This window comes from Rhagoletis pomonella, unplaced genomic scaffold (assembly GCF_013731165.1).
Source record: "Rhagoletis pomonella isolate Grant_MI unplaced genomic scaffold, Rhpom_1.0 Rhpom_scaffold_03597, whole genome shotgun sequence".
In the NCBI taxonomy this organism is placed as follows: Eukaryota; Metazoa; Arthropoda; class Insecta; order Diptera; family Tephritidae; genus Rhagoletis; species Rhagoletis pomonella.
Window position 1 is genome coordinate 1,038 of NW_023462149.1, and position 17,916 is coordinate 18,953.

General features: G+C 33.2%; 1 protein-coding gene across 2 annotated transcripts; it reads right to left on the bottom strand.

The window, feature by feature from the left end:
- Positions 1–1,559: 1,559 nt before the first annotated feature.
- Positions 1,560–13,510, bottom strand: LOC118754251 (ras suppressor protein 1-like; the record flags this gene model as incomplete). Of its 2 annotated transcripts, none has more annotated exon segments than XM_036489115.1 (3): positions 1,560–2,311; positions 2,389–3,010; positions 13,258–13,510. In XM_036489115.1, coding segments are annotated over 3 exon segments (849 nt in total). In that variant the 5' UTR covers positions 13,397–13,510.
- Positions 13,511–17,916: the final 4,406 nt, after the last annotated feature.

A 17,916-nucleotide genomic window follows, 5' to 3' on the forward strand; every position in this document is an offset into this window, starting at 1 on the left:
CTGGTAACAGTTGCTCAGTTGCTGTCACGAGAGCGTTCCCAGATACAGAATTTTTGGCGTACGGGAACGACTTTGGACTAAACCTGCAACTCGTGCTGGAACGCACTAAATGAATGCTTAGAAATCCATGCTTTGCAATTCTTGTTACGAGTTAGTGGCGGCGTGCATGGTGATGATGAAACAAGGAGCTGTATAAGCTTAACAATGACATCGGCACAGTGCAGAAAATTATGACGCGGCGGCTATGCTGTCTAGGCCTAGTCCCACGAATGATTGTATCCGCTGGTTAGGGCTGCCAGATTTTTTATGCGCGAAATCAGTAGATACATTAGACTTTTTCATGCTAAAAAAATCGGTACATTTTTATTCAAGGGAAATTATGAATGTAAGTAACAGAAAATAACTTTAAACGCCTGAGTTCTTGTTTTTAACAATATTTTGGTATATAAATAAAATATAGTTCATAAAAAATAAAAGTGTTATTCATTTTAACATGAGTGTACACATCATGATTCACAGGAGCCAATAAGTTATTTTATATTTGTGACCAAACCAATTTTTTTAAGAGATTGAGTCATAGGTAAAAAAGTAATTTCTCCGTTTTTCGAAGTTAGCCTCCGAAATCGAGATATGGGCCTTCGAAGTTCGAAATTGGACCTTTGGTAAAAAATTATTTTATTTAAACGACGAATTTGAAGTTTACTTTCAAAATTTTTAATTAGAAGCCGGTTTCTCTCTTTGCGCCAGGAAACAAACTTTATTCTTAAGATCCTCTCATACTGTAAAAAAAGTACCACTTTTTAAGGAGTTCATCTATATTTCCTTCCTCATGGCCTAAATAATTTTTCAACTACGCAAAAACTGTGAAAGACTAAGAATTCACTAAAAAGAGTATCTAACTCTATGCCTTATATGCCAAACTATTTTACAGAGTCAGTAAATTTAGAAAAAGGAGTTGTAAGTTATAGGCAAAAGCCATTCGTATATTGAAATGTATTGTTATTAAACTGAACGTTATTTTCGAGGTAACTAGCAACACTCGACAAAAATTTAAGCCTTCTTTTTAAATAATTTAAGCTCCATCATATTATCGCAACTGGTAAGTAACGACCCGGCGATATGCCCATAAAACGATTGATCTTTTTGTTGTATTAATTTCTTGGGCATATCAAACATTATCTAAAACATGTCAACTATAATTAAATTATATTCATCTTATTTTTTACAGTACAGTTTAAGGAAGTTCCAACGTTATGCAAAAACCTTAAGAAAATACTAAAGTATTTTGTTTGAATAGAAAATTCAGTACAAATCAGTACAGATTTTGAAAAATCAGGACATTAGCGTACTGATTGAATAAATGAATAAAATCAGTACAAGGGTTGAAAAATCAGTACTGTACTGATATAATCAGTACGTCTGGCAAACGTACCGTTGGTGATAGCAGAGGAAGAGGAAGGCTTCCACTGCGTTTGAAAACCATGTACAGACGAACTAATTGGCCTCGTTTTCTAAATTGTCTAAAATCCTAAATGGTTAGCAGAAGAACAAGAAACGACTGGCGTGCTTTGTTGAACTCGGTCAAAATCGCTTGTGCGGTTATAGCGCCAATAAAGAACAAAAACAGGAATACTTAACTAAAAAGTATACAATTCTAAATTTATTTATTCTTTCCTAAGTAGGAATATAGCGCATGTAAAATCTCAGAAAATCGTAACATTTGTACAATTTTTGGTTCAGCTTATCTCCAGGCATTCCATTGTGCATTGGCATATTAAATCACAAAATTACAAATTTTTTTGCATAAATAATTTAAAAATACGTTACTTACGATTCCATAGAACCTATAAACACGGATTTTTTGTTGTGGTTTCAAAATAATTTAATATTCACTTAAGATTAGTAGTACAAAAGAATATATGTGTGTTGAATGTAAGTATGCATGTCAAAGTTTATACAAAGAGAAAAATTCATACAATTACAAAGCACTAAAGGCCGGTTACGCAATGTCTGGTTAACGCTAACTACAGCTTAAACACCGTTTCCGACATTATCGACTCCCTGGCGATCACGTCGATAAAATAGTTTAACCTGCAGTTAGGGTTAACCAGACATTGAGTTACCGGCCCTAATTGTTAATACAATTAAAAAGCATTCAATTTGCTTGCATTAAGCTTGGCTCAGAAAGGCACATCGGTTTGGCAAATTTGAGGGTGAGTCAGCTCATGCGCGTATGCGGGACGCCTTCTTGCTTTTATCAGCCTTTGGTGGTGGCGGTCCACGGTCACTTTTTATGTGGCGATTATAGAGTCTGAAGAGAAAAAAAACAAATAAAAAATACATATGTAAGCTCAACACTCACATCACGCTATAATAAATTTAACTCACATTTTGTACGTCTCAGTTTTTATATACTCGATGACGTGACTAATGCCCAGCAAATATTGCTCCTGTATCGGCACCACCCATGGATTTTCCTCCATCTTCATCACCGACTTGCTGCCCAACAAATCGAGATTACCCACTTCGGGTGGCAAAACCTGGAGGCGGTTGTTTTGTATGTGCAGCTCCCGCAGACGAGTCAACTCGCCAATTTCACGCGGCAAATCGAGCAAATCATTGTCACGTAATCCGAGTATTTGCAAATTTTTTAAATTTCCCAATTCTTTTGGGATATGCTCGAAATCATTGTCGCCCAAGTAGAGTGCTCGAAGTGTTTCGATCATGAAGAAGTTACCGGGCAGCACGTTTTCATTGAGATTATTGTAGGAGAGGTCGAGCACCTCCAATACCGGAAATGCACCGAATCCACGTGGCAGGCTATCTAAACGATTCAGCGAAACATTCAGGATACGCAGTTTAGGCATTGATGAAAGCGAAACTGGCAGTTCACGTAAACCATTGTTGGATAGATTTAATATCTCCAAGTTGAGCAGGTTGGCTATACCCGGACTGATCATGGTTATCTTGTTGTGACTCAAAGTGAGCCGTGTGATGTAGGACATGTTGACTGTAAAAAATAAACAATTTTAGTTTGTTGTATACATAAATACATGCGTTCTGCAATTGAATATAGGGTTGAAATTATACAAAATACTCTCAAGAAGGTTCTCTTTTTTCTCTATATTTTTCGTGTGTTTAGTTTGTTCTTTCTGAGGTAAGTAAGTTAAGTTTATAAGAGTGATTGTTACTATTATTACTATATTGCTGTAATTGCTAAGTAGTATTTTTACAGATGCTTAGGTCTATAGTAGGATATCCTCAGCTTATTCGCAGTGAATTGAAGAATGAAAATTGAAGAGAGTTTAGTCGCATTTACATATTTCAGAGCAATGAACAGGAAATGTTTCAACATAATGTGATCCACTTTTTCAAATTGTTATTGAGTTCTTAGCATCTTTTAGTTATCGCCCTTTCTAGTGCCGTCTATGGTCAATTTGCAGAACATCGGAATATAGTATTTAAACTGTGCATCTGTGCATTTTCAGTCTCTCTCAAAATTCAAAGGTGATAGAAGATATGTCAATCTGATCTATCGATTCATTGCCATTACGACTTTCAAGTAGCAACTGAGCCAGCCCGATACTCTTCAGAGCCTGCCCTGGTCGCTAGAGAGTACCTATCCAAGAATATATTTTTTTAACGTATCCATACATATATGTACGTATGTATGGACGTACATATACTATGTACATCGCAAGAAGATTTTTCGTAGATGGCGTAGTGCATACACGCTGGAGTTATACAGCTATGCTTTAATCGATCACTCTTTGAAGTTCTCCAACATCTTATTGTTGCTGTTTTACTCTTTCGGCTTTGAGGATAGTTGGCATGGCATATTTATGGCATTGATTCTAGAGGTTGCATCAAATCAAGTAGGATAAGTTGTAAGAGTCAAGTTTTGTTGGCTTTCTGACCAATACATACGATAGAGGCTTGTGGCCGGCACTTATGATGAACATAATTTCCTCCAGAATGTGGCGAACAAATTTTATAGCCAACAGTTCCCTGTCATATGTGCTGTACTTCACGTGACTGCTTCATTCGAAACACACTACGATGATCAATCATGGTTTGTGGCTTGAAGAATGATAAGCTTCAAATCAGTTTGAGTTTGTTATCTCTCAGAGCTCAGAAAATGAGTTCGAACTGCTGAAGAAAATCCTCATTGGTCGTAGAGGTGACTATGAGATGATCAATGAAACAGCCGATGAAGGTAAAACCGCAGAAAATGTCGTCCAGAAGAAAATAATTTTTTTCTTGTTGATGTTTATACAGAAAGTGAAATACATATTTGCAAAATTTGTTAGACATTATGGAAACTTGTCGATTAATCAATAAATAGCTCCGAAATTACTAAGCTGCAGATCTCAAAAAAACTTGGCTTCATCTCAAAAATGGTTCTAATTTTTTATATTACTTAAACAAAGTGCAGTTTAATATTAAAAAAAAAGTATTTACTTAATAAAAAAAACCAAACCTTCTTTTTGGTTGTTTGTGTTTCCGACAGGGTAAGAGTATGATGTATTGTGGAACGATTTTCCGTCATCCCTTGTCAAATTTGGTTTGGAGACAAACCGGTTTCGGCGTTGTGCCATCTTCATATCCATATTTAACGAATCTTTAAATCAACAAATAATTTTTTCCTGATTAGGATAGGAATAGGATTAAAGTAATTGGCACGTAGTCATGGGCGAAATAAAGTCCACTGAAAAGTTAGTTGCAGTTATTTTGTACAGGCATCCCATTGGTAGAGCGCTTCGGGTGTACGAATTTGTTGTAACATCATTAGTTGAAGACTTGCTCTAGCTGCTAGTCTCTTAAAATTTCTTCCAATAACGTCGTAAGCAGATTTCCCATGTGAACTTGCAACATAGTTCAATTCTCCATTTCCTTGAAGGAATTTTCATTATTTCAGGCCTTTAGTAAAGTTAATATGATTTATTCGTATTGTTTTTGCTTTTTACACACTTTTCCTCTTTCAAAAATATACAATTTCATAAAATTTCAATGTCTATTTATCATATCCAAACCAATAAGTAGCTTATTACGCCCATTTGGGTACTTAAAGTTGACATTATAGACAATGTTTTTATGTAAAAAGAAAAATTTTTAAAAATGCTATAATCAAAAAAAAATATAAAAATAAAATGTTTGCTTAATTTAATTTTGTTTTTTATACGTTGCACATTAATGTAAAAAATGTACAGTTAAAGCCCATAATAAGACGGAATAAATACATTTTAGTTTCATTAAGTTGCGTTAAAAGGTTTCCAATATACAGCACTTTAAAGAAAGGTATGTATGACATTTTCTTAGAATTTAAGTCCCGTGTAAATAGGCAACCCTACGTCATATCGGCAAAATATGCTGAACCTATATTCATTTCACCTAGACCTTCAAACCGCGGTGACAATGAAATGTGTTATAACACATGCGAAATTGGACTTTTGACCAGAAATTCGGCCAAATTTCGAATATTTAGTGCAAACAGAAAAAAAATTAAAATTGTAAGCCTTTGAGGGTAACCCTAAATTACATTACTGTCACAATAGATAGTTGACTAAAGGCTTGTTCGTTTGCTCGCCCTGCTGTGAGAGCCACTTTCAGAGAGAAATTTTTGTTTCTCACTAGCCCGAGATCGTGTGCGTGTATGTGTACGCGTGCGCGTGCATAGAGAAAACTTATTTCGTTTAAGAATTTAACGAAGAAATGAATGCATGAGAACTTCTCTAGGAATTTCATTTGATATTATACATATGTGTGAAGTACATGATATATATATGATATGTGATATACATGATATATAATATACATAATATACACATACATTCATTATGTAAATAAAGACGCCTAAACGTATACCTCAAATCTGTTTCTTTTCGTGTTGTATCTTTCAATCATTTGCGCAAAGAAATAATGTTGCAAAACTCACAAATTTCAACGGACAATATCTCAGGGTTTAAACAAGATATCTCGTTGAGTTAAACAGCATTATCAAGGGGAAATATTTTAATTTCAAATGATTTATTAAATTTTCTAAAAAAGCGAACTATTCTTTTATTTTCGTTTTCACATGTTTAGGCTAAAATATCTCGAAAACCTGAGCCAATCGAGCAAAACTGATTCTTTGGATAAGTGTAAGCTGATCCCAGGGTCTAAAAAATGTCGGCCTGTGTAACCGAACAACCAAACTGGTTTTCTTAGCGCTAATTTTGAATCAAGAATTCGGCCTATTACATATGTATGTACATATATCTAAATTATATTCAATCCAAACGAAAGTATGTACATGTGTACATTAGGGTGTTTCATATTTAGGCGATATTTTTTTCTCTGGCCTCCTAAAAATCTGATACTTAATAGAAAATAAAAAAATATGCCGTTTCAAAAAAATTTCAAGTGCATCACAGGCTTAGTTAGCTCTTTTAAAAATTCGATTTCTCATATAATTAACACGGGAATTTTTTTTCGGTTTTAAAATTTTTTCTAGGCAAAAAAGAGTGTACAATTTTTATAGAGCATGAAATTCGCATCAAAAAGGTTCTCTGAGCAAATGCCGTCCGACCAACAGTTTTTGAGCTATACAGCTGGAAATATAAATGTTAATAATAATTTATATACATAAATGTCTTTTAAGACGATATTTATTATTCTAACATTTTAAATTAACTTATAGTAAATACTAATTTCATTTCTGAGTCTGTGACAACATTAATGTTTACTTCTAAGCATCCGGAAATAGGGATGTTTCGATACAAGTAAATACGAGTATGTACTCGATACTTTTGTTTAGATACCAACTACTTTTTTCACTCGAATCGTTGTTTCGAGACCTTCTTGGTATCGAAAGAAAAGTACTGGTATCGAATGGATTTTTCTATGGAAAATAATTGATTCGTTTTTATGAAAAAAAATTACTTTAAGGAATAGCACCGCCAAAATCTAAAGTGTGGATATATTTTACAAAGTTAGTTATACCACAGCAAAGTGCAAGCAATGCTTTGTGGCCGTAAAGTTTTGTGAGAACCTTTCAAAGGTTGAATTTTCTCTCTAAGCGTATTACTTCTAGTGTTACTAATGAACAAATATACATATTGATACCTCAACTGAAAATATTTGAGATAGGGCGTTTTTGAACCGAATTCTGAAATAGGATGTTCCTAAATAGTTTTCTGAGGTGTGACGTTTTCGAACTGGCTGCCGATATAGGTCGATCTTCCACTCAGGTATCGCAAAAGGTATTTCCCAGATAACCCCTGCAAATTACTTTCGCTTTGTTGCATATAAAAGGATGAACAATTATCGATATAAGTAGGTATCGATACATTCGGTTCACTCATGTAAGTAGTATCGAAATAGCGATTTGAGTAAACTCATTTAAGTAGGTATCGATACTTTTATGATCCGAACGTCCCTATCTATGCATTGCAACAACTTGTAATAAGTATTGTTTATGTTCTTCGTTATAGCGCAGTGGGAAATGTAATGTATGGTAATCGAAAAAAATAATCAGTAAGACAACCCTTTTCACATTCGAAAATGCATTTTCGCCCTACGCCGTTGTCCTAGGAAAATTGGGGCATTCAATTTTGCATTACCTAGTATCGAGGAATGAATGTGATGTAATATGAGTCTAGAACTCATAGGAATTACGTTACATTATTTATCACGCATGTAATGCATTACTACTTTTCCCACTGGGAGGATATACTCTGGTTATATTAATATCATCCACGACATGTAAACCTGTCAGAAACAGTGCCAGTGTGGTATAAAATAGAACTACATAGAGAACCTTAAACAAAATAAAACATGGGACTAAAATTTTAATTTTAATAAATTGGAAATTTAAGTTTATAGTATTTATTGATTTAAATTTATATTTATTTATTAAATTTAAAGGTTATTCATGAAATAAAAAATGTAATAATTTCTTAGTATTTATTATAAGTTAATTTCTAATGTAAGAATAATAAATATCGTCCTAAAAGACATTTAACCCTCTACGTGCATTTGTACAATATATTGTACATTTAATTTTTTGTAGCATTGGCATAGCGTGCTACTAAAAACCTTATTAATATTTTTGAAAACAAATTAAACTTTATGAAGTCTTGGACTGTTCTGAATAGTTTACGTACAATTCAAAATCAAAAGCTTTTCAAAAATATTTTAAGAATTTAATTTAAAAATAGACCATTTTATAAAATTCGAGTGACACGCAAGTGGTGGTAATTTACTGTATAAAAAATACGTAAGAATCAAGTAAACTCACAAAGAAAACCACATAACATGGACGTATAAAAAGCATTTGATATATGATGATAAAAATTCTAAAATTAAACTATCTTGATTTTAAATATTTTTCCGGGCGGTTTTTCCGGACACACATGTGAAAAAAGTCTTTTCGAAATAACAGCCATTAATTGTTTACATCTGAAAGCCAATTTTATAAAACAAAAAATGGAAAATACCCCACAGAAGTTTCAGAAAATGTAGTTATTTGCTAATTTTATTAGCCATATAAAATTAATGAAATCATTGTTTAGAGCTGATTTGTTGATTCCGGCCACGAAACGTGGTTTTTGCGTTCATCCCGCTCTGGGCACATTTTTGACACTTGTGAGAGAGTAACTTATTTTTACGCTCTAATTACCGGAGCAGCCCGGAAAGCGAGTGGAATAAAGCTATCATAAATGCACTCATGTTTCCACTGGCTTTCAAACTGAACTTAAGCATTCGCTCAAGAACTTTGTTCGCATAACGGTTGTTTGTAACAGCCAAAACGAATCGATATAAATATGGACAAATGTACACATAAATCAAGAATGATAGAATACAAGATTGCGCCGATCAGAGAGGATTTTTTAGAATAACTTTTGTGTGACGTCACACTGGTGCAATTGCGAGAGAGAAATGCCAAAACGTGAGCAAGAATGGAAGAAGAAGAAAAAATGTTGCAAGGAAAACGTAAACAAGTTGCACAAGTGTGACGTCATGCAAACAACGATTCTGTCAAATTCGTTAAGAGAGGAATAGCGGTCCGAGATCGGCGCAACCTTTGTATTCTCTCAATCGTGGCATTCGCTAATATTTACTTAGTAAATGTCAATAGAGAGCGATTTCTTCCGGCAAATCCACTCAACCACCAACAACCATACACACACAAACATAGAGACATATACACTGCAGTAACCCTGCAGGGAAACCGCGAACTGGTGAATCAAATTTCTAGTTCCGTACTAGATTTTTATCGGCAAGAACGAACCAGTGCGATAGAAACTGGAACCCAACCAGTTCAAAATCAGCGAAATGTGGTACTTTTAAAAAACTATTTTTTTTCACTTTTTCATTAGAAATCTATATCTAAGGCAACGATTTTAGAACTGGTTCGAAACTATAAAAAAGAGATGCAGAAGGAACTAGATCTTATCTGTCGAATTTCGAATTAGTTCGGAACTATCGAAAAAGGTTTGATTACTTTACATAGATATGTGTTTGGTGGCTGTTTCGTTCAAATACGCTTCCATTCTGCACTTCGCAGATGCTTTTTCATAGCTTCGTGATACAAAACAAAAATTTGTGTTAACATTTTAACATCTTGGGAACTTATGGAATCTAAGCAATAACAGCAAGCACCTTGCAAACTCAGCTACAGCTAAAGGTATGTAAACGTATATTTATTATAATCATTCAAACAAATTTAGTTTCAAATTCAAAATAATTTAAAATCGCACACACGGAAGAACTGAAAAGATTGAAAAATTATGATACTTGTTTCTTTCGTCTGTCGATTTTAGAACGGGTTCGGAACTATAGAATTTAGGACTGTTCGGAACTATCGAAAAAGGGATGCAGCGGAGGGCAATTGACGCTTCCTAGGACATCGCCATGTTGAATTCGCCAGTTGTTTACATGCAAAAGAGATTTATCGCGAACCAGTACTGGGTCTAAATGTATTAGAAGCTCACCTGTAGTGCGATTCACTAACTTTTAACAATGCGACTTATCGAGTTGTAAGCTAACAATTTTGGTTGTTTGCAGTAACGATATTGGACACAAATCCATTACATATGCCAAGGCACTCGTGTGAGCTCAAAGTGGGCATTTTATGTGGAAGAAAATGCGCAACACCCTCCACAAAAAACATTCTAAAAAATCAACGGTAACTTTTGGCGACTTGAAACTTGCACTTTATTAGACAAAAATTGAATAGGATACAAAACTGCATTCCCGAAAATCTTATAAAAGTTCTCAATAAAAAGTTAGAAAGCTTGGAGTAAATTTTTTTAAGTTTGATTCATTTTTGTGAATTTTATGCAAGCTTGGAAAGTTTTATTTATGTGGTTTCTGTTGAAATATAGTAGATGGAACTACTAAAAGTAAAATTATTTAAAATAATAAATAAAAGTAGCAAACACCATAATTTTGAATTTTGTTGCCATATTTTACACGCAGCTGTAAATAAAAAGTTTACAAAAAACATTTAACATGAAAAAGATTGTTAATATTAAAAAAAAAAAACTGTATGCACATTTTGTACATATTTATTTTAAGGACTGATTTAATTATCATAATGATTAATAAAGACATTTTTTAATATTAACACACATATATGATATTTATATTTTTAATAAACGATGTACACGTATTAAATTGAAAACTTTAATTATTCAATTTCTTTAAATTCAAGGCATATTCAGTTCCTGTAAGATTAAAAAATAGACTTATCACCTTTTAACTTCCAGTTTTCTATATTTGTTTACGCCCTATTGGAAAATTATAACCGGAACACATATAGACAAGTTGTCACAAACTATTTAATTTGTATTACTTGTTTTAATAGTGTATTCTGCACCTAAAACCGTATAAACTCTAGTTTCAAACATTGTGCAACATTTAAACAAAATTCAACAAACTCTCGTAAAACTTCAAGTTTTTTATCAGAATAATAAACAAATTATGTATGCAGTTTTGTAGTCCATTAAATTTTAGTACAATAAAGTGCAAGTTTGATGTTTCTGAAAAACCTTTGATTTTTGATATTTTTTTGCTAGCGGTGCTGTGCATTTTTATGTCGACGTCGTCAAATTAGCGGCCTTCGTTATCGTTAGCGTCAACAGCTGATTTGGCGCTAACGACTATCGTTAGGGAAACGTTTACTGAATAGCTAAATTGTTAAAATTGTCGTTTAGCTGACTTAACAATAACAAGAGTTGTTAATCGCACCACTGTTCAGAACTAGAGATTTTCCCTACAGGGAAAATTTAGAGATTGTCTGGCAAAGCGCTGTTTCCGAACTACATATTTAAGAATTATCTCTGAACTACTGCAAAACAGCTGCAGAGCGGGACAGTTTAAACTTGCGATGTAAATGAACAAATTCTCACTCCTCATACAATACGAAAGTAGCTCAGCGAGAATACGTCCGACTCAAGCACCATTGGTCGCGAGTTCAAATCTCGGTGGAGGCAGTTGTGAGTTTTCAGATTTGTTAAAAAATTTTTTAAATAAAATATGTAACAAACTGTAATCTGTTAAAGGAAAGAAAAAACGAAAAAAATATCCAAAAATGGAATCTTAAAAACGGTTTCTTATAAGAAAAAACTGTCCAAAATGGAACCGGTTAAAAATGAGTTGCAAAGAAATGCACTGTGCGAGAATTGCCACCGCCAATGACATCGCCGTGTAAAACGGGACCGTTGAAAACATTGCTTGGGTATTGAGCTACAACTAGTACTGTCGGCAAAATGTCTAATACTACGCTAGTTCTGAGCTAGTCAGATTTTCAGCAAGGTACATACATGTGTGGATGTATTGAGTGTGTATTCTCCCATTGTTATGCCATTCGCTGAGAATTGAGTATAACATCTACATATATATCTACAAAGTACATTGTACATACATACATACATATATGTAGTTCAAACAAACAATATAATACGCATATATGTAAATAAATACCCTGCAGAAAAAAATTATCAATTGATTAAAAGTAACCCATTTGTAGAGTTTTTTTGTGGGATTTCGATGAAATACATAACTTTTAGTTAATTACAAAAATCTTGAAACTAGTTGAAGAGTAATGGTGGAGTCATGAAGACGTAAACGGCAGATTCTTTAAACAAGTTTCTATTAAAATATCCTCATAAAAATTTTGCTTTTAATACACTTTTTTCCGCACTTCACAAATACTTTTTAACCGACTTCCAAAAAAGGAGGAGGTTATCAGTTCGTCGGAGTATCTACAGACATACATACAAAGTGCATCGATACATAAAATTTAATGAAGATCCTGATTGGCAAGATACATACCTAGCATGATACAAAATGAACGTTAAATATACACAAAGAAGATAATCGGTAGTTAATATTGCCTACTTCTATTAAATATCTCGCGTCGCCTCGCATTCTTAATGATAAGAAGATTGGATCTCCGTTTTTTTTGTTTCTAAATTTGGTTAAAATTACTCGAAACTATGTATAGGTACTTGAAATACAAAGGAAAGAAAAGTTAATTAAATTTATGACTAAAGTAAATAAGAAAAACGTATCAAAATATGAGAAAAGTTAGCTTTTTGCCCTTTTATGCAGCCATAAATCTAAATCTTTGCATGTAAATGCTAGAAAAACTCGCCACGTAATATCAACCCTGAATTTTTTCTATAAAAAGCAACAAGTAACAACCTACTAATGTAGGTGTAGGAATTTAATTGCACTTCTTTAAATTTTATGTTTTGCCATGTAGTTGCTGTTGCAAGTCCGAACGATCTTGCACTTCAGTTTTTAGTTTGGAGAATTAACAAATATGTTTAAATTCACTTTAACACATCTGACATAAAGTATCACATACATACATATACATAGGTATGCACATTCATGCATATGCATACACATTTGGGTAATGGAAACGCCTAACACTCACAACAGCTGTTTCGATGATCTCATAAGCATTATGACGTCCTTCGAATTTAGAAGCATAATGACCCCCATTTTGATTTCTTTTTATTCCCACCATACATTACATTCAGGGATAATTGCCTTTTCATAATTTTATGCACATAATTTGCCATTTACTTATATATGTAGATTCACATCATTATTTTCTTGGCACTTTAGTGGAGGCAGCACAGTTTTAGAGCCAGTGTTGTCGTTATTAGATGTCGTTAGGTAGATGTATATTTTAGTAGCTTTTGTTTTGTAGATACATATTAGTAATTTCTTTTCACTTTTAGTTTTCATTTTGGCACTTACACAATCCAGGTAACTCCTCGAAGGAGCTTATGCCTTTGTCGACCAAATCGAGCTCACGATTCTGCGTTTCACGCGCTTCATCCAACACTTTCTTTGCCTTCGACATTTTGGCATTGACTGGTAGGCATGATTGACTCATTTTTGCTGTTGGTGGTGTATTGAAGAATTTTTGTTGCTGGTTGGGAACTTTTTCGTGAGAGAGTTATTTGAGTGAGTTTTTCTCCCTTATTATGATTTTGTTTTAGCTTTTTGTGCTATTTTTTATACATTTGTTTCCAGAATTCCACTTTTTACCAAAATTTTAAGAAAATTTTAAACTGATTACACAGGTCAACAATTTTTGAAAAAGTTTTTGGTGCCGAGATATTTTTAGTGGTTTTTGTAAGGTATTAATTTTGATAACACTAAAAATAATACTTATTTATCCTACTTGTAGTTTTTGAGATATCGCCGAAAAACGGGTTTTGATAAGAGAAAAAAGGTCGATCATAAAATATCTAATATCTATGAAATATATGAAATGAAAGTCAATAATCTTGCTATCTTTCGTTCAATATTCGTTGTTTTTGAGATATTTACAAAGAGTCATATTTTGTAAATTTAATAAAAATTTTTTAGTTATATTGCAAAAAATGTTTGAGAAAACGACTTTCGAATTTTTCGTTATTCCCATTTCTTAAGAGTAACATATATTTGAAATGTAAATAAAAAAACTCACACAAAAAAGTGAAAATCAACCGCATGAGAATAAAAATACCCATTTTTTTAAACTGGATTTATTACGCGCTTATGCACATACTATAAACTTTCTGTTTCGAGACTTTCGTGTCAGCAGTAGTCAGCCATCATATGACGCTTAGCTTAGAAAACTGGCCAGGAGCAGAAAACGGTTAAGAGTGTTTAAGTGCAGTCTTTCGAATATATTTTGACATAAAATATATTTAAGAAATTTTGTGATCCAAATCTTTTTAAAATATACATATTAAAACTATAAACAGCTCTATGATTTTGTTCTCAGAGATCGTGCCAACAGCGTATTGGGATTTTCTTTCACAAGTAAAACCATACTTTGGAGCTTGTGTTTAGTATTCACGACGTTAGAACTGCATGAAATTAATAAAAATTGTTTAAAATTAGAGTCTAAGTGCGAAAAAGTAAGAAAACAAATGCAAAATCTTACATTTTTCACAATTTTCTAACACTTCGCTGCACCAACGAAAGCAAAATTCTGTTCGACAGAAAATTCGATACTCGACGAAAATTTCGACACGCTTGCATAGGGGCCAATAATAGCATGAGTATTTGGTGTATCCACTTCGCTGTCCTAATAGAAAGTTAACAATTTTTAGATGAACTTCTTGGTGTTCATTATATTTGATTGTATCTAACACAAGTAAAATGTTTTAATAATTTTCTTTTCATTTTGTTGAATGAGCAATGGTAACTTAACCATATTTGTCGCCATTGTGTAAAAGAAGCAGCGTTTAAAACTGAACTATTAAAAAAAATTTGCTTGGCACCTTTCACCTTCAGTATATATAAAAATGGTGTGAAAAATGTATAGTAATTCATCAATTGCGAACGGTTGGGCCGATTTGGCAAACATTTTTTTTTAGTTGTTCGTACCCTGTAGGGAAAACACGAACTAGTGAACCAGATTTCTAGTTCAGTACTAGCTCTTTTTCGCCAAAAACGAACCAGTCCGATAGTAACTAGTTCCGCACCAGACCAAAAGCAGTGAAATGTGGTACTTTCACTAAACTATTCTATTCTAAATTTTAAAAGCAGGGAAGGTAATCATTATGAGTAAAATAATTTAAATCAGCATTTAATCACTATTTTATGAATTATTATTGGGTTTTATTTTTTCGCTCAAACGGAAATAATTATTATTTGATTTTTATTTTTGGGATTACAAATAATGATTGTTTTATGATTTTTATTTTTTCGCGCAGAGATTATCATTAATTTTCAGTTTTATTTTTCCACTCAAAAATAATGATAATTTATAAAATTTAAAAGGCCATAAAGACGCAACCTACTGAAATTTTTACCTGAAAACTTTGTTTCTTATTCCTTTTATAAGGGTGCGGCTACCTCTCAAAAGGATACGTCGGTTATCACGATGGTATAGTTTTTGAGTTGCTTAATAATCATTATACTTAGTGGTTCCATAAACAAAGGCCAAGATCCTGAACGACAATTGAGAAAGGCAATGCAGTCGCAGGAAAAAAGGCATTTAAAAAAAAAGTGTCAAAATAATTACCACTTTCTCAATAAATTTATTTAAAAATGCAAGCCACCAGAGCTACCTTTTTTTTAAGAAAAGGCAAATTAAGTTTTTTTTATGCAATCCACCACAGCTACCTTAATACAGTCAGTCAATAAAGTTTAGGTACAACGAATTTTTTACAATACGGGCAACTATGTATTTAATATTTTAGTTTTCGGTAATTTTTTATAAATATGGTCAATTCTACAAAAAAATCCCCAAAAATCAGAGTTCCAAACCTTGTGCAAAATTTAAGAAAATTCTGCAAAATTTCATTAAGATAATTCACTTTCTATTTACGCTCTCTAGAAAAAGTTTTTTAGCCCATTCAATTTTAGTATAATGAAGTGCAAGTGTGAGGAAGCTAGGACTTACCAAACAACAAAAAAAATTGCTAAATATCAATGGTAAGTCCTAGCTACCTCAAACTTGCACTTTGTTATACTAAAATTGAATGGGCTAATAACTGAGTACTTAACTTTTTTCTAAAGAGTGTAAATTGCAATACTTGGATGGAAATTTGCAATTTTCTTTAATTTTGCATAAGGTTTGCAACTCTGATTTTTGGGGTTTTTGGTGTAGAATTAACCATATTTTTATAAAAAATTAGGAAAAAATAAAATATTTAAAAAATAGTTGCCGGTATTGTAAAACCTTCACTGTACCTAAACTTTATTGACTGACTGTATATCTTATTTAAGTTAAGTACAACAAAAACTTTCGAAGTACTTCATATACATATAAGCTTAAAAAGAACTGAATTTACTTAAAAATCAATATGCTTAAATTTAGACAAGTAAGACAAAGTGAACTAATATTTTTAATTTTAAGCAGAACGCACTTTTGTTTTTTACTTACTACTTAAGTTTAATACTACTACTACTACTAAAGTAGTTTATAAATTTTTAATAAATGCGTTTAAACATTTGTGATGGTATTGTCCTTCCTTCAACCGATCGTATTTAATATAAAAGGGAAATGTGTCGGCAAGCCTGATTAGAAATGTAGATCTAAGGTGACGAATTTATAACAGGTTGGGAACTATAAACAAGTAAGAAAGTCTAAGTTCGGGCGGAGCCGAACATTAAATACCCGGCGCAAGTATTAAATATATGTTTTTTCACCTTTCCGAAACCTTCCGCTAGATGGTAAGCCGGGGTGTATCAATTTTGAGTAAATTAGCGTCCTTCAATTTCGAAATATTGAAGTTTCAAGCATTTCTGAAATTTACCGTTATATGTAAAGCGGCGTTATATGGGATGTCGGCGTGGTTATTGAGCGATTTTAAAAATTTTCGGCCATTTGGTTTGCTGTGCGAAAGCCAACAACTGTGCCAAGTTTGGAAGAAATTGGTGCAGCGGTTACCAAGATATATACATGTAACCATAAGTGGGCGTGGCTACGCCCATTTTGCAAAAATTTATAATATTCTTATTTATCGTCTAAAAATTATTGTAAATATCAATTTTGAGTGAATTATCTTCAGTAGTTACTAAAATATCGCAGTTTTCGTATTTCTGGAAATTACCGTTATATGGGAAGTGGGCGTGGTTAAAGTCCGATTTCGCCCATTTTCAATACCAACCTACCTTGGATTAAGGGAAACCTACATACCAAATTTCGTTCGTTTTTGCTCGAGTTATCGTGTACACGGACGGACGGACAGACGGACAGACGGACGTACAGACAGACATGGCTTAATCGATTTCTTTTTTCATCCTGATCATTTATGTATACATTTGTCTATATCTATCTCGATTCGTTTTGGCTGTTACAAACAACCGTTATGTGAACAAGATTAATATACCCTTGTGCACAAGTGCGCTCGGGTATAAAAATGGATGCAGATCATCTGCCGAATTAGGAACTGGTTTGGAACTAAAGAAAAGGGGATGCAGAACAAACTAGATCTCATCTGTCGAATTTGGAACTATAGAAAAAGGGATGCAAAACGAACTAGATCTTATCTGTCGAATTTAGAACTGGTTCGGAACCAGAGCCAAAGGGATGCAATGGGGGACAATTGACACTTCCTAGGACATCGCAATGCTAAATTCGCCAGTCGCTAGCATGCAAAAGAGAATTAACGCGTACTAGTCATGGTTCCAAACGCACTAGAACCGAACCAGTTCCGCACTAGTTCGCTTCCCTACAGGGTAATTGCCAGGAGAAGGTTTTTACGAAAGAAAATTTTGGGAAAACCCTCCGGGAAAGTCGCAAAATTGGAAAAATCGAAAATTTTTTTTTTTTTTATGGAATTTTGTGTGCAATTCCTTCGGAATGGCATTCGAATGGAAAAATAGAAAATTCTAAGTGGAAAACTCGGAAAAATCCGGAAGAACGCAAAAATTTTGAATTTTTTTCGACGAAAGCTTGGAAAATTTCGG